We start from the raw sequence: 19,975 nt of genomic DNA, 5'->3' as shown, positions 1-19,975 counted from the left end.
CCCCAACATCCCAGGGGCCACACAACAACCCACCCTTTAAAAATCCAATTATAATCCAATAAAAGCTCAAAACCCTTATCCCTCAATGCTGGTGTATCTCTCCACACCATACCCCTCTCCTTTCTTTCTTGGAGGGAGAATAAAAACTTTATTTTCTACACTTTCTTCTCTTTGTGAATTCTTTCACAGCTCGCATCACCTATCACCCTAACACAACTCGCAAACAAGTACAGTCCTTCCCGGTACTAGAGCACCATGACTACTAGATCAATGAATGTTTCCATTGATCTCAATGGCTGTTCCTCATTTAGCTTTAAACCCCCTCACAATACCTAGCCTGTATGTCCAATAGCTGGTTGCTTCTGTATTTAAAAAAATTCCTTTAAAAGCAATAGACTCTGCTAGTACAGTGAAATATTTGCATATCAACACCTAGGGTGAAGGTAAGTGGAGAAATAAAATAGCTTAAAGAGGAGCTGAAGAGAAGGAGAAATACAGAATCCCCAAATGTTAGGGTGTATGCCAACTGGATATTAACCAGAAACTTCAATATAGCACCTTCTTGTTCTTTATTTTATTTTTTTGCATATAACATTTTAATATAAACATTTTAAATGTCCACTTTCATAGCATGTGATAGATTAGATCTATATGTGTTATAATAAACCTCAAAAAGATAATGTTGGAGTAGAAAAACAAGCTGCAGAATGAAATTGGTGTAATGTAGTCATGTTTATGTAAATGAAACACGTATTAAAGACCATACTATACATTCTCCATATAAATACACATGGAAGTATAAGAACTGGATTGGAAGGATACACATCAAATTTACGATAATAGTTATAACCAGGGGAGGATGTTTGGGAAGGGGGCTTTCTTTTTATTTGAAATTGTCTAATATAAATTTTAATGGATTTTAAAAACATAACATAGTCATATAACTCCCCCTATAACTTTTAATAAAAAGTTTACATATAGGAAAAGAATTGGTGGTGAGAATATTATTTTTTAATACCTTTTCCATATTTTAAATATCTATATACATTAAAATGGATATTGTTAAATAATAGGTGATTATTTTTAAATAAAGTGACAAAACAGTCAAGTAGATAATACTATGATCATACGTTAAAAAAATAATAAAAACAAAACATCTATTTACTACGGATACATATATCCATATAAATTCACAGCCAAACGATACAGGACACATACTAAGCTGATAATAATTGTTACCTTTGTGGAGGGGCTTAGGTTCGGGGTCCAAAGTTTTACTATTTTGCAAAAATTCATATATTATTTGTGCCTAGACCCTAACGAGCTCATGGGGTTTGGTGGAGGGGGACAGTTACCGCGGGGATCCATCATTTCTCCCTGAGATTCTTAAATTGTGCGAGTCGACCTAAGGTCTCCTGGTTAAACGCCTGACTCGGAATAGATTCTTAAAATGTTTTTCGTTCTAAAACCCATTTGGAACAACTCTTGATTTAAATATCTGAGCAAATATTTTCTTTTAATTACATGGCATATTGTAACTATTTCTGGCACAAACAAAATACATACATAATGAAATCATGTTGCAATTTCTTATAAAGGTACTAAGTAGTTCTCTAGGGAGTTTCTATGCCATCTAGGTAGCGTGGCCGAGCGGTCTAAGGCGCTGGATTAAGGCTCCAGTCTCTTCGGGGGCGTGGGTTCGAATCCCACCGCTGCCAAGATTAAGCGCATCTTTTTGCCCTTTCACATCGCGCCATTTTTCACTGTTCTGCACCACCTCCTTACCGCCAGGCGTAGCTGGCTGCCCAGCCCGCGTGAATAGAGCGGCGGAGGGGGCGGGCCAAGCGCGCCGGCGCGAGGCAGTGTGGGTAAAAGGAAATGCGAGGCCCGGCCCTACTCTCACCACGTGTCCGCTGGAGATTCTCCATTAGTAACATGGCTGCTGCCTGAACGGAGAACTCGGCCACCGCCACCTCTGCAGACTGTGGGAACTTGGGCCGTTGCCGCCGCCCGCGCGCGGCCGCCGCGCAGTGGTGAGTGCTGAGGTGGCAGCGTCCTCCGCTCCGGAACCTGTGCGCACTCGCGCGACAGGCTGGGACTGGGCCGCTGAGTAGGCCGAGAGGCCCGCGCTGTGTTCAGGGGCTTGGGACCGCCGCGGATTCGGGCTGGCGGACAGGCAAGCCTGCCTCAGGAGACGGAGCCGGCCGCGCACGCCGACATCGGCACGGGAATAGGGGAGGCCGCGCCCGCCGGTGGTGACTCAGGGCCCAGCCCCCTTGCCCCGTCCGGCTAGGACCTCCTCCCGGAGCACCTCTCCGGAGGCAGCTGGTGTCCCGCCGGCGTGGCGGCCCGAGGCAGTGGCTGCTTGGCGGGCCTGACCGCTCACGTCGGGGCCTTCGGGCCGCGGCCAACCCTGACGGCAGGGGGAGGGTACCAGCCTGCTGTCCTCGAGCTGGTTCACATCAGCCCTTCCCGGCCCGGATTCTGCGTTCCTGGGGAGCCCGCGGTGTGCGCTGACGCGGCCTTGACCGTTCGGTGGGAGGTGGTGCTAGTGACCACTTCGGTAAACCTTAAGTATGGACGGTCCTTCTCTTCTGTTTGCTCCGGAGTCTCAGCAGTGGCTCCAGTTCTTCATCTGTGAAGTGGGCTTAGAGGCCTTTCCTATCTCTTGGGGTTGTGGTGAGGGAGGAATAGAATAAGATCCGGCAGGGGAGCCCCAACCTTCGGCTTGTGACGCGTTGCTACGTCTCAGACCCTTTTAACGGTGAAGGAAAACATTGCCAAGTAGTGATAGACCTTACCCCAGGTTACATTTATTACAGTATTTAGCCCTCATCGTGGTCCTCTAGAGGTCTGTATTTGTTATCAGAATTTTGGAGGTGAAAATTAAATGGAGGACCCGAAGACCTGATGGGTTAGGGTGTTCAGCAGCAAACGCGGGGTTTGAACCTGTGCAGTTATTCTCTGGAGCCCAGGTTTTCGCCCACTGTCCCATACTGCCTGTTCTTGAGGATGGGTGCAATGCAGTGGTAAGTATGAGAAGAAGGATCTTTGACATCAGCTAGACCCAGGTTTCTGTACAGGCTCTGCCATTCAATGCTATGACCTTGGCAAGTTCCTCAGCCCGTTTCCTCATTCCTTATTTGGGGATGATAAATTAAAAACAACAGTAACAACAAACTTAAAAAACTTTATTGATTTGAGAGAGAGAAAGAAACATCGATTCGTTGTTCCCCTTACTTATGCATTCATTGGTTGATTCTTACATGTGTCCTGACCAGAGAGCAAACCTGCAACCTTGCAGAATCACCCAGCGCTCGCTCTAACCAAGTGAGATAGCTGGCCAAGGCTGGAATGATAAATCTTGATTTGTAGAGCTGTTGAGATGATTAAATGAAAATGTATATGAACTCTGTAGAGAAAGGACTGACTTACATTTAGCGCTAATTAGTTCTTGTCTCCTAGGCCAGCTCTGCCTCTAACAAAGTGGAAAACAGGTGACTCAGAGAAGGGAGATGCCAACTAGAAGCCTCGCCTTGAGACCATGGGCCCTGGGGCCCTGGGGCCCTTGCCCCTTTTACTGCATTGTCTTTTATCAACTTAGACCTCTCTCACACCCTCTGGTAGCTGGAGAGCTTTTGGAATTGCCTCTGCTTTTTTGATTGGTTGACAGGTTAGATTCCTGGGTACAGCATAGATGGACCCAACTGTCACTTCAGGTACCTCTTCTGCTGTGGACCACCTCTTAGCTCCACCTGTTTGATACTGAGAAATCTGATCAGATCACAGTGGAGAAGTAGGAGGAGTTTACTGAGGCAATGGCAAACAATCTAGGACGGGACTGGCTGAAAAGCTGATTGCCTCCAGAGCATATGGAATTATGGGCAAGAAGATTTGAAATAAAACAAGCACTTTCTGGCTCTCTGGTTCTCTGGCTTTCTTCTTTTATGGATGTCTGGATAATTGTGCTGCAGTTGCACAATGGTATTTTGGATGGGAAGAAACTCCTGGCTCAGCCTGGAGTCAGGCTGGCCTGGCAGAGGGTGGCAGGGTTATTCTTTTTTGAGTGTTCTAGAGGGGATGACTTGTATCTTACATTGTTTTAGTTTTGAAACTAACCCTATAGAAATAAGATAATTAAAGCTAACAGGGGGAAAGACAAGGGAACCCAGTACGGTATTCCCTCTTATCGCGGATATAACGTTCTAGACCTACCCCCGCCACCGCGATAAGTGAAAATCCGCCAAGTAGGAACCTTACATTTATTTTAGTATTTATATATATTTTAAGGCTTTATAAATTCTTCCCACACACTTATAAACCATTCCCAGTCCCTTTTTAACCTTTCCCACTCCTTTATTAACCTTTTCCACACTTTTATAAATACTACTTATGTTCTTAAACATATTCTACACTCTTAAACCTACGTAACTTTAACAACATATATATACCGCAAAATCCCATGATATAGTGAAAAATCCGCGATAAATAATTAAATATAATATTTTAAAAAGTCCTGCGATACAGTGAACCGCGATATAGAGAGGGACTACAGTTAGAGTTTAACCTTAATAGGTTTACGTGATTAAAGCTGTGACTTGATAGGCTTAAGTGACTACTTTTGATTAAAGACTCCTTTGTCACCAAACCTTCGCCTCTGGAATTTTGCCTAAAGGGTGGCAGTGTGCACCGGGACCCCAATTGCTATTTAGTAACATAGTGTCCTTGTCCTCTACATTTGTTGAGCTGTTCACTGTTGGGGGACGTTTCCTGTGCCAAAGCCATGGAGCCACTTCCACAGTACCCTTGTGACCACAGGACTCCCTATTGAGGCCAAGGTGGTCACTGTTGCTGTGGCACAGCTTGGCTTCTGCTGGCTGGAAGCTTGCTCCTGCCTCGGTCACAGCCCTTGTCTGTTTGCAAGAGTCCATGAGGCCCAAACTGTGAGTCTGGCCCTTTGGTGGGGGCTGAGTTAAGTGCACTGGGTTCAGGTTTTGTGACTGACTCCTTTCATGTGCTCAGTCACTTGGTTATTCTTTGTACTATATTATGTCTACTTCATGCCTGGCACTGTTCCAGGTATTGGGAGAACAGTGTGAATTTAAAAAGACAGAATAAACAACTTGATGAAATAAATGTATTATAATTCTCTTCACTTTCTGGTTGAAGCACAGAGGCCCTGATGGAGTTTATATTCTAGTGCAAAAGATAGAAAACACATAAGCAAATAGACTAGATAGTTCCAGGTTGTGAGAAGAACCACGAAGGAAGTAGAACAGAAAGAGGTGGTGGTGACTGGGAAGGGGTTTTGGGTGGCAGTGTTACAGAACCCCTGGGCTGCTCCAGTTGAAAACAAACCCATGGGCTCTTTAGTTAGGGGCCCGATTGCCCGCCGCCAAAATTATAACTCTCAATACCAGAGTTTGGTGAAAAGAAAAAGAATTGTTTATTTAACAGTTATATAGATTTAGTTATTTGCGGATTTCTGTTGTTAAGTCTTATGCTCTTTAAAATACCCACAAACACATATCCTTGCCTCCCCCCCTTCCAAACCAGGCTAGTTTTAGGAAAGTCAGAGAAACTGTTTCCCTACTTTCCAAACACAGTTCAGCTTTACCAGCAGCTGCCAATCATTCAATCTGATTGGGGAGGTCCTTTCTGTGCTGTGGTGCCCTCCAGCTCTCAATGCAGAACCACCTGGATTCTCAGCCTCCTTGCAAACTGCCTTCTTTCTGCAAACTGCGTGGATCTTCTCTCCTTCTCAAAACTGCATGGCGAGAGCCTCTTAACGCAGCCTGGAGACCCCTTCTCCAAGCCACATGGAGAAGGCCCCTTCACCAAGCCATGTGGAGGGAGCACACGGGAGAGCGAGAGAGCGAGAGTCCCAGAGTGAGAGCATGAGCGAGAGCCAGAGAGAGTCAGAGCGCCAGAGCGAGAGCGCGAGCCAGAGAGCGAGAGCGCGAGCCAGAGAGCGAGAGTCCCAGAGTGAGAGCACGAGCCAGAGAAAGTCCGAGCGCCAGAGAGAGTCAGAGCGAGAGTCTGAGAGAGTCTCCGAGAGTCTGAACTAAAATGTCTGCAGCTGCTTATATATCCCTGACTGCGTCATCTGACGCAGTGGGCGTTGCAAACAGTTCTGACCATTCACAGAACCTTACGTAGGCTCTGTGTGCTTTCCATACCGTCCCCTGGTTCAAGACTCCTCCCATCTGCCTGAGGCTTTGGATGCATTAAAGCCATTTGCATAAGAAAGACAGTAGCCACCAGCCTCAGGCATGTGGAAGCATTTGAAAAGCTGCTTACTTCTCCCCATCCCCCAGCAGCAAACTCTGGGGATTTTTGGACTCCCCTGTTTCTGTAACAGCAGTGCTTTAAGATGGGGTGGTCAGGGAACCTGTCTCTTCCTGGTGTCTCAGCAAGTGGCTTCCTGGCCAAGTGGATGGTGAGGGAAAGGCAGGGGCAAAATCATACGGTGCCTGGGGCCACAGGAGGGAGTTTGGATTTTGTGTGTGTGACAGTTGATGGGTTTTCAGCAGGGGGATGATGTGATTTACTGTTTTTACAAGTACTATTCTGGCTGTTCCTGGGAGGATTTGAGTTGGAAGGAGGGGCTATAGGAACAGTTCCTTGGTGAGTCTGGTTAAAGGCTTGTTGATTTTATCTTCTCAAAGAACTCTGCTTCTGGGTTTATTGATTCTTTGAATTTTTCTTTTAGTCTCTGTATCATTTAATCTTGCTCTGATCTTGATTATTTCCTTCCTTGTATTTGCTCTGGGCTTTGTTTGTTGTGTTCCTCTGGTTCTTGTAGATGTAGGGTTAGGTTTATTTGAGATTTTTTAAATCTTTTTTAGGTATGGCCTGTATTGCTATGAACTTCCCTCTCCAGACTGCCTTCGCTGGGTCCCATAGATTTTAGGCTGTTGTATGTTCATTTTCATTTGTTTCCAGATACTTTTTGATTTCTTCCTTGATCTCACTATTAACCCATTCATTCTTTAATAGCATGCTATTCAGTCTCCATGAATCCTAATGTTTTTTCCTTGAGGTTGGTTTCTAGTTTCAAGGCATTATGATCCAAGAGAATGCTTGATATGATTTGAGTTTTCTTGAATTTGTTGAGGCTTGTTTCATGTCCTATCATGTACTTATTTTTGAAAATGTTCCATGTGCATTTGAAAAGAGTGCATACTTTGGTTCTTCGGGGCAAAGGTTTTGTATATATCAATTAGTCCTTTTGATCTAGAGTGTCATTCAGTGCCACAATAACCTTGTTCATTCTTTGTTTGGAAGATCTATCCATTGTTGACAGTGAGGTGTTAAAGTCCCTTATTATAAGTGTGTTGCAGTCTTGAAGGCCTACAAGATTTTCCTTATATATTTGGGTGCTCCTGTGTTGGGTGCATATATGTTTACAATGGTTATATCTTCTTGATGGATTGTTCCCTTAAGTATTATGAAGTGTCCTTCTTTGTCTCTTTTGATGGCCTTTGTTTTGAAGTCTTATTTTGTCTGCTATAAGTATTGCTACACCAGCTTTTCTTTCATGTCCATTTGCTTGGAATATTTTTTTCTATTTCTTCACTTTCAGTCTGTGTAGATCTTTTGTTCTGAGGTTGGTCTCTTGTAGACAGCATATATGCAGGTCAGGTTTTCTTATCCATTCAGCTACTCTCTGTCTTTTGATTGGAGCATTTAATCCATTCACATTGAAAGTTATTATTGATAGGTAGTTATTCATTGCCATTTTTCCCTTTGTACCTGTATTCTCTCTTTCTTCATCTTCTTAAAGCAGCCCCTTTAGCTTGTCTTGCAGTGCTGGTTTGGTGAAGGTGTCTCCTTTTAGTCATTTGTCTGGGAAACTCCTTATTTAGCCTTCTATTTTGATTGAGAACCTTGCTGGGTAGAGTAGTGTTGTTTGCAGACCTTCATTTTTCATTGCTTCAAATATTTTTTGCCTTTCCCTTCTGGCTGATAGTTTTTCTGTTGAGAAATCAGTTGATAGCCTATCGGAGCTCCCTTGTATGTTATTAGCTCTTTCTCTCTTGCTGCCTTTAGGATTCTCTCTTTGTCTTTGAATTTTGCCATTTTAATTATGATGTGTCTTGGAGTGGGCCTCTTCGGGTTCAGCTTGATTGGAACCCTTTGTGCTTCCTGGACTTGTATGACTTTTTCTCTCATAAAGTTGGGGAAGTTTTTGTCATTACTTTTTCAAACAGATTTTCTATTCTTTGCTCTTCTTCTCCTCCTCCTGCTAGTATCCCTATTATATGGATATTATCACATTTCATGCTGTCCTGCATCTCCCTTAAACTCTCTTCGTTCTTTTCAAGCCTTTGTTCATTTTGTTACTGTGTCTGGGAATTTTTTTCTACTTTGTCTTCCAGCTCAATGATTTGATCCTCTGCTTCATCTAGCCAGCTTTTAATTCCTTCTACTGTGTTCTTCGTTTTGACAATTGTATTATTCATTTACTCCTGTCTCTTATTGTTATTTTCTGTGTCCTTTTTCATGCTGGTGTAGTTTGCAGTTAATTCCTTGTAGCTTCCCTGGAGTTCTTTGTAGTTCTCATTTAGTTCGTTGAGCTTCCTTATAACCATGATTTTGAACTCACGGTGTAATAGTTTGCTTGCCTTAATTTCATTTAGCAGTCTTCTGGGGATTCCTCCTTTCCTTTTGAGTGGTGTTTGTCTCCCCATTTTAGGTGATTCTTCTTGTTTGTTTCTGCATATTAGAATGGGGTCTGTCTTTGTGGTGTGACCTTCTGTTAGGAGTCCTGTGGGACTCAGTGGTGCAGTCTCTCTGAGTTCCTGAGTTTGATGCCCTTGGGCTGCTCTTTATGCCATTTATGTGGGCTCTGGTTGTAACTGGGTTTTTGTTTGTTGAGTTGTTCTTTGGTGGGTCCTTCCCTCTAGCTTGCTGACTTGAGATTCACTCTTCCCATTACGTCTTATATAATGCTGTATAGATGCTGCCAGAATAAAACCAACAGGCCAGGAAAGAGACCCACACCTGGAAAAATAACCGCACCCAAACCACCTTATCAGCTGCATGTAAGCCAATATTAATAAACATGTAAAGAGATTAAGACTATTATAAGAAAGGAAAAACAAATATGAAATGACTAACTGAGAGAAAAGTGATTTTGCAATTGTAGAGGGAGAAAGAATAATAGCAGGGAATAGACACGAGGCACAGAAAAAAAGAAAGTAAAATTTACATCCAAAGTACAAAAGGGAATAAGAGAAGGGAAGCATATAGTATTAAGTTTAAACCATATCATAAAAAATCTGTGTGTGTGTGTGTGTGTGTGTGTGTGTGTGTGTGTATAGTGGGAGAAAAAGAAGGAAAAAAGTAACGAATTATTTAACAATTAATAAGGACCTAATTGGAGAAAAAGATCCACTACAACACTCAACAACAAATGGGCTAAGATTTACACCAGTGGGTTGGGGATATGAGGGAAGAGAGGACAGAGGGAGAAGGAATACTGAGAGTGAGGAATGAAAACCAGGCTAAGACAGGGGAAAATGTATATTTAAAACGAAAAATAGAAAGGGCAGGAGGAAGGCAAGATGGAGTAGGAGAGGGGAAATATAAAACTTGAGATTTGAAATACAAAAATAGTGGCTATCTAGGTAGGAGCTTGAAGAAATGTATCAGTAATCACCTTATCCATATCTGTCGCAGACTCTGGCCAGCGGTGTCCACAGTGTTGCGGATGAGGGTGAACAAATTCACATGGATTCTTATGAATCCTGTGGAGAAAAGGGACAGAGTGGCTACTCTATGTGAGAGAGGCATCGACCCCTGCCTAAGCAGGCTTTTATTCCTTTCTCGGTGGATTACATCCAAGAGAGTCATGAATTATCATACTAAAGTTACTTTAAATGGTTATTACTTACATATAAAAAAGAAGAGAATGTTGTGCATGCAAGGGGATGATAAGGATGGTGAGCTGGCCACATCCTGTCCTTGAAACAGCTCAGAATAGACCTTAAGAAGTTACTTCAAGGTTATACGCTAAACATCTGTTGTTCTTAGCTCAGGGTGAGAGAGTTTTACCAAAAGCAAGCTTTTAAGGAATCAAGATACAATGCAAGCCTGGTTTCCACCGGAAAGCCGGTCTGTGAGCCTGGCTCCTGTGTGCTGCCTCGTGCCTGTCGGTTTTCCGAATCAGGGCTGAGCTACATTCGCCATTGCCATGCGAACCGGTCCCCTATATGCATCTATTGAGCAAAGGTTGATTAAGGTGGAAAGAGAATAAGGGTATTTTAAGAATGGGGAAAAGAATGTAAGATGGTTAATAATTACAGCTGGTTTTGAGAGTCTGGAGTGGGGAGAAATTGTAAGAGTGCAGAATGGAAACAAGTTGTAGCTGGAGAGAAAATAGAATTTAAATTCAAGATAAGAGAAAGGAAGAAGGTAAAATGGAGTATGAGAAGGGAAGAGCAATATATAAGGTTTGAAATAAACTATAATATAAAACCTGGTGACGTTAGGCCCAAACTTAAAGGACAATATATAAATGTTAAAAAGCTGTGCAGGAGAGGTTTGTGCTTTGTTGTGCCTGTCTCTTATTTTTTCTTCTCTACTGGGTTTAGTAGATTATGGTCCAAGGAACTGTGTAACTCCTGGTGTCTGGCAAAGGGCCTTTTCAGAGCTTTTTCTTTTTTCCCCTGTGGAAATGTTCCCAGCAGGATACTCCTGAGCCTGCAATCCCACAGGTGGAGTGTGGGCTTCCCTGTCTGTGAGAAGATTTAGCTGGGTGCTTCAGAATTTTGGCATTTGACTCCTGCCTCCCAGTCCTGAGGCTGCTGCTCTCTCGCTGGCAGCTCAGCCAAACTCTCCTCTTATAACAGCCCTCTGTTCTGAGCCGTGCTGTGTCAGGTCCGTCCCACTGGTCCTGCAGTGCACTCTAGCCTTCTCAGTTTTTGTTTAGCAGAGCTGCTGTGCCTATGCACAGGCATGCAAGCCCAGAGTCCCTGCCAAGTCTTGGGTCTTGCCTCAGCTCTTCTTTCAAAAGAGTCTGTATGGCCCTCATGCTGCAGCACTGGTCCCTGGGGACCCCTTTCCCCATGCACTTCTCCTTCCCCAAAATCACACAGTCTCTCAGTCAGGGATAGCCTCTACCTTCCCAATCCTCTTGACAGTTTCATACACAGTTTCTCACTGGATCCTTCCTGGATGGCGCTGGGAAGGATCCTGCAGTGATATAGTAACACTGGGCAGTGGTGGAGTGCTGACCCTGGTCCCTGCAGAGATCATCATCCTACAGCAGGCCTGCTTCTGCTGTGCAGTTTCTAGGACCCACACCTCCCAGGCCTTCTCTCTCTGCACTGGTAGCTTGTGGCTCCTGAGCTGATCTGCAGCTGCCCCTACACTGTGCATCTAGAAGTGCCGAGCTGGGCAGCCCTGGCAGTTCTGCTTAGAAAGCACAGGCTGCCAGTTTTTGGCCACTCCCGAGCAGTTCCCACGCTCTCATCTGTGTTCGCGCTCACTCACAGCCGCTCTCACTCTCCGCTCTGTGTTTTTACTCCAAGTCTGGTCCGCAATGGGAGCAAGTAGACAGGGCTGCTAGCTACTCTGCCACCATCTTTCCACCAAGACACTTCTTTTCATCACTTTGAATATTTCATGCCAGTTCCCTCTGGAGTCTGCAGAGTTTCTGTTGAGAAATTAGTTGTACATAACTAACTGCTTTTCTGTTGTTACTTTTAAGATTCTTGCTTTGTTTTTAATCTTTTGGCATTTTAGTTATGTGTCTCGGTGTGGGCCTCTTTGGGTTCATCTTGTTTGGGTTTCTGGGCTTGTATGTCTGTTTCCTTGAACAGGTTAGGGAAGCTTTGCGTCATTATTTCTTCAAATAGGTTTATAATCCCTTGCCCTCACTCTTGGGAGCTGTATGATGTAAATTTTGTTATCTTGATGTTGTCCAAGAGGTCCATTAAACTATCCTCATTTTAAAAAAGTTTTGGATTCTTTTTTCTTTTTGCTTGTTTTAAAGATTTTATTTATTTATTTTTAGAGAGAGCGGGGAAGGGAGGGAGAAGAGCAGAGAAAAGAAACATTGATGATGAGAGAAACATTAATCAGTTGCCTTTTCATGACCCCAACTAGGGACGTAGCTCTCAACTCAGGCAAGTGCCTTGGCCAGGAATCGAATGGGCAGCCTTTTGCTTTGCTAGCTGGTGCTCAGTCCACTGAGCCACACCAGCCAGGACATCTTTTTGCTGTTTTAATTGGGCATTTTTTACTACCTTATCTTTCTTTTCTTTTATTTTTTAATATGCTTTAGTGATTATGCTGTTATAATTGTCCCAATTTCTTTTCCCTTTGTTCCCCTCCACCCAGTGCCCCACCCCCAGTTGTCTCCCCCCCACCACATTAGTCCATACCCATTGGTTGTGCATATAGTTCTTCTCAACATCTTCCTATCTACTCCACTCCCTCCTACTATGCTTCTTAATTCCTGGACCATCTCCCTCCCTTTCTTCCCTTCCCCCTCCCCACTGACCTCCCCCAAAATGTTCCCCATACCTATAATTCTTTTCCCACTCGTTGCCTACTTAGTTTGCCTTTTTTTCGATTCCCTAGCTTCTGTTGTTGTGATACACTTCATTTTAATGTTAATAGTTTTGACCCTCTTTCTCCAAACAAGTCCCTTTTAACATTTCATATAACAGTGGTTTGGATCTGATGAACTCCTTCAGTTTTACTTTGTCCTGGAAGCACTTTCTCTGCCCTTCTATTCTGAATGACAGCTTCGCTGGATAGAGTAATCATGGTTGTAGGTTTTTGCTTTTCATTACCTTGATTATTTCTTGCCAATCCCTTGTTGCCTGCAGAGTTTCTTTTGAGAAATCAGCTGAGAGTCTTATTGGGACCCCTTTGTATGTAATTCTCTTCTTCTCTCTTGCTGCTTTTAAGATTCTCTCTTTATCCTCAATTTTTGACACTTAAAAAAATATTATTTGTTTGTTGGTTTGTTTATTTTATTATTAGAGAGGGGGGAAAGGAGAAAGGGAGAGAAGCATCACTGTGTGGTTGCCTCTCACTCGCGTCCCTGACTGGGGACCTGACATGCAATCTAGTAACGTGCCCTGACTGGGAATCAAACCAGCAACACTTGGCTCAATCCACTGAGCCATAGCAGCCAGGGCTATTTTTGACATTTTGATTATAATGTGTCTTGGTGTGGTTCTCCCTGGGTCTGATTTTTATGGAACTCTCTGTGCTTCCTGGACCTGTAAGTCTTATTTCCTTCCCCAAGTCAGGGAAGTTCTGCTTGATTACTTTTTCACATAATTTTTCAATTTCTTGTTCTTCACCTTCTGGCAACCCTATGATTCGGATGTTGGCCCACTTATAGCTGTCCCATAGGTTTCTGAGCCTCTCCTCATTTTCCTCGCTTTTCCTTCCTTCTTTCTGTACTGGTTGACTATTTGTTCCTTCCCTCTGTTCCAATATGTTGATTTCATCCCTGGTTTTCTTTCCCTCGCTCCTAGTTTCATGTGTTTTTGTTCATTTCAGCAGGACTAGCCTTCATTCCTTCCCCGTCTTCAGATCTGCTGTTAGGTCTGTAAACATTCGTATAACCAAAGCTTTGAACTGTGCCTCAGAAAGATTTCCTGTCTGCTGAGCCATTAGATTAGTTATTTGCTCTCTGGTCAAGTGGGTCACGGGGATCTCTATCATGATCTGTGCCATCCTGACAGTTTTGTGTTTACCTTTGCTTCCTGGGCGGAGCTGTCACAACTCTTATGCTGTAGGGGGCGGAACCCTGTACACGTCACTACCGGGCGCCCCTTCTCACCACACTGTAGCACTTAGTGTAGGGGCTGGGGTCCAAGATGGATTCCTGCCATTCACTCTCCGCTGAGAGACTGGGAGCCTCCTCCTCCATCCCCACCCCCTCTGGCCCTCACAGTCCAAGGCAATGGGGGTCTGCCTTCCCCGGCGTTGGAATCGTGAGCTGATGGGTTTGGTCTGGAGCCGGGGGTGCTCCCCAGGTGCTTCTCACCTCCCCTTAAATATGGGTGTCTGTGCTTACCACTGTCCCACTGCTGTCGCCAGCACAGCTTGAGCTCTCTGCCCCGGCTTCGCCCCTCCTACCCATCCGACGAGCACCATTTCTTTATAACTTTATACATGGACTTCCATGTAGCTTTATTTTGTGGAACTTCTGGTTATTTCTGGTTTTGTGGTAGTTATATTCCTTCTTAGTTGTGGAGGGAGACAGAGCGTGTCAGTCTAGACCTCCATCTTGGCCAGAAGTCCCATGTATTACCTTGTCTTTCAAATTGCTGATTTAATTATCTGCTTTATGAATATGCTATTGAATCCTTCTACTGTATTCTTTATTTTAGATATTCTTAATTTGTGACTTTTCTTCATGTTTTCTATTTCTGTGTAAGTTCTCACTGAGTTCATCTATTAATACTTTCCCCCTAAGTTCATTGAGCATCCTTATAACCAGTGTTTTGAACTCTGCATCTGATCGATTTTTACCTCCATTTTGTTTAGTTTTTTTCTGTAGCTTTATTTTGTTCTTTGGTTTTGGACATGTTTCTTTGTCACTTTATTGTGGCTGTCTGTCTGTGTTTGTTTTTGTTTCTGTGTATTAGGTAGAGCTGCTGTATCTCCCAGTCTTGATATAGTGGCCTAATGTAGTAGGTGTCCTGTGGGGCCCAGTGGTGCAGTCTTCTTGGTCACCTGAGTCTGGTGCTCCACAGGTGTCCCTTATGTGGGTTGTGCATTTTTTCCTATTTTATTTTTTAAAATTATTTATTTTTATAGAGAGGGAAGGAAGGGAGAAAGAGAGGGAGAGAAACATTGATCGGTTGCCTCTCGCAGGCCTCCAACTGCGGACCTGGCCCGCAACCCAGGCATGTGCCCTGACTGGGAATTGAACCTGCAACCTTTCTGTTCACAGGCCAGCACTCAGTCCACTGAGCTACACCAGCCAGGGTTGTCCTCCTATTTTAATTGAGTCTTTATTGCTGTTGGCACATCAGGGGGTGGGACTGACCCTCTGGTTGAATGGTTCTGGTGGCTGAGTGTGACTTCAGCGGACAAGCTGTTTTTCAGGGGTTGACCTCACAGAATGGATTTGCTTCAGTGGGGCTCTGGTGCCCACTGAGTTCATCCTTTGGGTATGTTGTTTGTGGAGTTAATTTGGTGGTGCTCTGCTGTGGTCTGAAGCTGGCCACTGGGTTTGTTGTTTCTGAGGCCTCTGGAGGGGCTCTGGTGTAAGTCAAGGTAGGCACCATTTGTGACTGGCTTGGGGTCCCTTGGTAGAAGCTACAAAGTGATCTGCTTTTGGTTACCAGTTGTGCTGGGCTTGGTGGTACTTGGGAAAGGCTATGCTGAGAACCCAGACTGGCTGCCACTAATGCCCGTTTTGGGACCCTTTGGTGGGTACCATGATTTGAGCTGAGGCCAGCTGCCGCTTGTGCTGGGCATCTGGCCTTTTAGTTGAAGTTACATTCCAAGTCAATACTGAATGTAGCTTATGCCAGGTTTGGGGCCATATGATGGAAATTGCAGTGCAAGTTGGGATCCATTACTGCTTGTGTTGGGCTTGAGGCCACTTAGTAAGAGGTATAGGGTACACCGAGGCCAGGTACTGCTTGTTTGAGGTTTGTGGGCCTTAGAGATATTTTAGGAAAGTCTTCAGCATGAGCTTAAGGCAGGCTGCTTATGTGAAGGAGCTGCTGAAGGAGGCTCTGGCTGGACATCTGTGTTGGTTGGGACAGGGTCTGAGGGAATCACCTCAGTGGGATGAAAGATGTTAGCCAGGTTAATGGAGAGCTCAGATTTAACATCCCACTATGTCCTGGCTGGGTTGGGGCGGGCTCAACAAGGGAACAGTGGCACCTGCCAGCACTTTGTCCCCAAAGAGAACTTCCTCTAACTCTACTCCTCCAGCCCCTGTCCTGAAGCTAGTGAATTCACGTTCACTCTATGTCCCTTTTCAGTCCAGAGCGAGTGTGTTTTTGAGTGAGTCTGTGCTCAGCCCTTTAACAGTATAATTGGTTTCCAGTAGCCCTTCATCTAACTTGCTCGGAGTCCCTGCTGATTTTCACAGCGAGCTGTTGTGGGGGCTACTCTTCCTGGCACTGTGCTACAGGCAGGGTTGTCTGTTGTGAGGCTGGGACCCCTTTCTCATCAAGGGGGAGCTCTGCAGCCACGCTATCCTTCCCAATTCTTAACGTCCACACATAGGTGTGGGACCAGCCTATTTCAGTCTCTGCCCCTCTTCATTGTGGCTTCTTCATTATATTCTTAGTTGTGGGAATTCTGTTCTAGTTTTCAGGTGGTTCTCAAGGGTGTTTGTACTATAATTTAGTTGTAATTTTGATGTGGCTATGGGAGGAGGCAAGCACTGTGGTTTCCTACTCTGCCATCTTGATCGGAAGTCTCTGACTCTTTTTTAAAACTTCCCCATGGCTTCCAATCAGTTCTGGAGTGTTGTAATCATGGCTGTGGGTCAGCCAGCCTCCATTCTTCTGACTGGTGGTGAATTCTTCATGGGCGGTTAAAAAACCCTTAAACTGGTCATTCTTTCCCACAGGTACAGCTTGCATCCACCTGTTTGTACCCATTGTTTAGTTGTTTCCCTCTTTTTGAGGGGGTGATGGATTATTTAATTGGCTATTCACTGTTGACTTCAGGATACATTTAGAAAGAAGATCAACTTCTGTTTCGTCTTGGGCTCTTCCCTCCTAGAACAGCATCGTCCCTGAGTGGGAACTGCGGAGTGACAGCTGAACAATGGACTGACAGGCCAAGTGTTTCAATCTTCCTTACAGATTGAGTCTGAGGATCTCACAGCTGGCTCTCCCCTAGTATGGCCAATGAAGAGGATGACCCAGTCATACAGGAGGTAACTGCTGCTCCCCACCCTTTGCCCGGGCTGCCAAGAAGTGCCTGTTCCCAGGGCTGCAGGCAGTGGGGCTGGATTCTTTTCATCCATCCTCAGGCCAGCCTGGAAGCCTCTTTTCCCAGGTACCTGCCTGGCTGAGCCCCTCACTCCCCTAAGGTCTCTGATCCAGTGTCTCCTTGTTAGAACAGCTCCCCTGACCACCCTTGTGTTCGTGTGGCATTCTCCTCTTGCACACTGCCCTTCACCCCCCCAGCACTATAGTCCCTTTGGCCTTGTCGTGCACTAACCACAATGCTTACTAGACCTAAGTATCCTTCTGCTAGAATGTAAGCGTGGAGAAAAGTTTTTTTTCTGTTCATTGTATCTACAGAGTAGCCAGGTTCAGTTCCTTGGACATAGTAGTAATAGCATTATTTGTTGAATTAATGAGTGGGTCTGACATCTCCCCTTCACTTTACTCATTCAGCAGTTATTTACTGGATCCACCTAGGGCTGTGACACCAGTGAGATACAGTGTTTCTCCCCTCCCCTCAGGCAACTTAGGATCTCTGGGGCGTGACTGAGGGGGGGAGGAGTCTTAAGAAGCTGACAGTGGGAAGGCATTTTCAGTCAACCAGATCAGGACACATTCTAGAGCCTCTGGGCCTTTGCACATGCCGTAGGCCCCTTACACGTGCCTCCCTGTGCCTGATGACCCTTCACTAGTCGTTGAGGCCTGGGTGTGGGAGAATACATGGTTCCTATGAAGAACTGGTAGGCAGGAAGGTCAACTAGTGCGTGGTGGGGCAAGGTGGTTAGTGTTGAGATAAAAGGAAGTAGGGCCGGTCAGTCTCTGAGGGGCTTGTAGACCACCCTAGATAGAGTGATAGGCTGATCCAGGCTGGGTGGGTGGTGGAAGGCACAGGGAAGACACCCTTCCCTGCCTCATCTACATCAGAAGAGCATTTACTCTAGCTCCAGGATGTTGCCTGGTCTGGGCAGCCCCAGGGAAGAGGCATTTTATGGGATTACAGTGAACCTGGGTAGGGGGACAGGTGGACTCTTGTACTGGACCCCTGGGAGCTATAGGGGGAAGGGCCCGGATATATCCACATTGGAGACTTGGTTCCCTTTTGTTTAGCAATAGCTGAGCTCTTCCCTAGATCCCCAGATTGCTTTGGGCCCAGTACACCTCATGTGAGCGGGGCAGACCAGGCTCAGGGTTCTGTCTCCTGGTTAAGTCTTTTTCCCTTGTTCCCAGATTGACGTCTACTTGGCCAAAAGTCTGGCAGAGAAGCTCTATCTGTTTCAGGTAATTGTGGGACATGGAAGATAAAGAGGGGAATGCAGGTGTTGGGGTGATAGAAATGCAATAAGTGGGGGACCAAGAATAATGGGAGACCTCAGAGTGTGTGATAGGACAGTTCTCTTCATTCTTGTGGGTGGGTTAAATAGTGTCTTATTTCTAGGACAGGAAGCTGAGGCAGCCATGGGGGAATAAGCCCATAGTATGGACATATACACACCACGTTTTGCCTATGTATGCATCCATTAATGGGTATTAGTTTTTTTCCACTTTTTGGCTCTTACAAGGAATGAATGCTGCTATGAACATTCCTGTACCAGTGTTTGAGTGGATATGTGTTTTCATTGCTCTTGAGTGTATCCCTAGGAATGGGTTTGCTGGGTCACATGGAAACTCAGCATTTTGAGGAACTGCCAGACTGTTTTGTACCATTTTGCATTCCTAACAATCAGGTTATTGTGCTAAGTATTTTTTTTGTCCCTATTTTGCATATGAGAAAATGAGGCACAGGGAGGCTGGTAACTTGTGCATGGGGTCTGGGACAGGGTGGCCGCAGCAGTGGTGTAAGCGTGTGCTGGAATGAGGGTTGCTGTCTGTCCCCTGGGCTCTGCTTTTATAGGCTTTGGGGCTGGGGACCCTCATTTGGGACTTCTGCACCTGTTTCCCTGACTGTGCAGTGATAGTGGGACTGGTGCTGGTGGCAGTGACCCTGTGTGTGTTCAGGGTGTGCCACACCCTTCGTGGTGAGGATATGTGTGCTGGGTGGAGGCGATGAGCTTGCCCAAGTCCATAAGTAGCTAGTGGCAGAGTTAGGACCGGAACCGACTGTTTAATTGCAGGACCTGTGCCCTTCACTGGCACTCTTCCCAGCCCAGGCCCTTTGTAGGGGCTCCAGCCAGATGGGCTGGACACCAGGCTGTTCCTGCACCTACACTCCAAGTTCCTGCCCCAAGCTCAGCCCAGAAAGTAGGGAAGGGCCACTGTGCTACCACTGAAATGAACTTTTAGGAAACCGCCATTTCCTTGGCTAGAATGTACTGAGCTAAAGTGGCTCCCAGAGGAGTGCTAACTTCTTATACTGCCACACATCCTCAGGCTCACTCCTGAGGCTGTCATGGTGCTGTTTGAGAGTGGGGCCAAACCTTGCCTCATCTGTCCACCCAGCAGCATGCAGACCTTTTCTGTCTTTAATTTTCCGTGATAGGAAAGTCACATAGAAGCAGGAGAGAGACTGGGGTAATGAACTCCCACGTGGCCTCGTCTGGCTTCAGCACTTGGCCGGTCTTGGTTTCCCTCTTTGCTCCCTTGTCTGTTTCCCTTGTCCTCCCCTACCTGGTGACCTATAGACTGCTAGTTTGACCTTAGATTTCACTTCCAACTCTCATGGCAGTGATTCTGTGGGTGCCAGAGCCCATAAGGTGATGTGTGTGGGCTTTAGGTTCCTGAGACTTGGGTGTGTCCTTTGAAAAGTCAGAGATATCTAAAGTAGTTCTTTGGAAGGAGGCCAGGTGGAGAACAGGGGCCTCTGGGCTCAGTAGGGGTGGGGTGACAGTGGGGTTTCTTGGCCAGAGTCCCCTGAGGGGCTCTGGTTGGGGCTAGGCAAGGTGTATTGATGGATCCCTTCCCCTCCCCAGTACCCTGTGCGTCCAGCCTCGATGACCTACGATGACATTCCACACCTCTCAGCCAAGATCAAGCCCAAGCAGCAGAAGGTGGGGGTGCCCTCTGTGATGGAAGTAGGTGGTTTGGGTGGGAGCTAGTGGAGGTGAGGATATGGGCCCTTTGGTGACTAAGCTAAGAGAAGGAGT

At 45.6% G+C, this 19,975-nt stretch overlaps 1 protein-coding gene and 1 non-coding gene across 2 annotated transcripts in view; both read left to right on the top strand.

The window, feature by feature from the left end:
• The first annotated feature begins 1,636 nt into the window (after nt 1-1,636).
• Nucleotides 1,637-1,718, top strand: TRNAL-AAG (transfer RNA leucine (anticodon AAG)). The gene has a single exon. It is a non-coding gene; the product is annotated as a tRNA-Leu (tRNA).
• Nucleotides 1,719-1,884: 166 nt separating this feature from the next.
• The window catches only part of POLR3E (RNA polymerase III subunit E), a 36,598-nt gene continuing 18,507 nt past the window's right edge, over nt 1,885-19,975 (top strand). Inside the window, exons 1-4 of the mRNA XM_090277778.1 lie at nt 1,885-2,033; nt 16,809-16,882; nt 18,123-18,173; nt 19,802-19,879. Coding sequence (XP_090133904.1) covers nt 16,847-16,882; nt 18,123-18,173; nt 19,802-19,879 — 165 coding nt within the window. The 5' untranslated portion in view covers nt 1,885-2,033; nt 16,809-16,846. The remainder of the gene's footprint in view (nt 2,034-16,808; nt 16,883-18,122; nt 18,174-19,801; nt 19,880-19,975) is intronic.

This window comes from Furipterus horrens, unplaced genomic scaffold (assembly GCF_987537825.1).
Source record: "Furipterus horrens unplaced genomic scaffold, mFurHor1.1.pri manual_scaffold_5, whole genome shotgun sequence".
NCBI lineage: Eukaryota > Metazoa > Chordata > Mammalia > Chiroptera > Furipteridae > Furipterus > Furipterus horrens.
The sequence above is the reverse complement of the archived record's forward strand: the minus strand, read 5'-3'. Positions and strand labels throughout refer to the sequence as shown.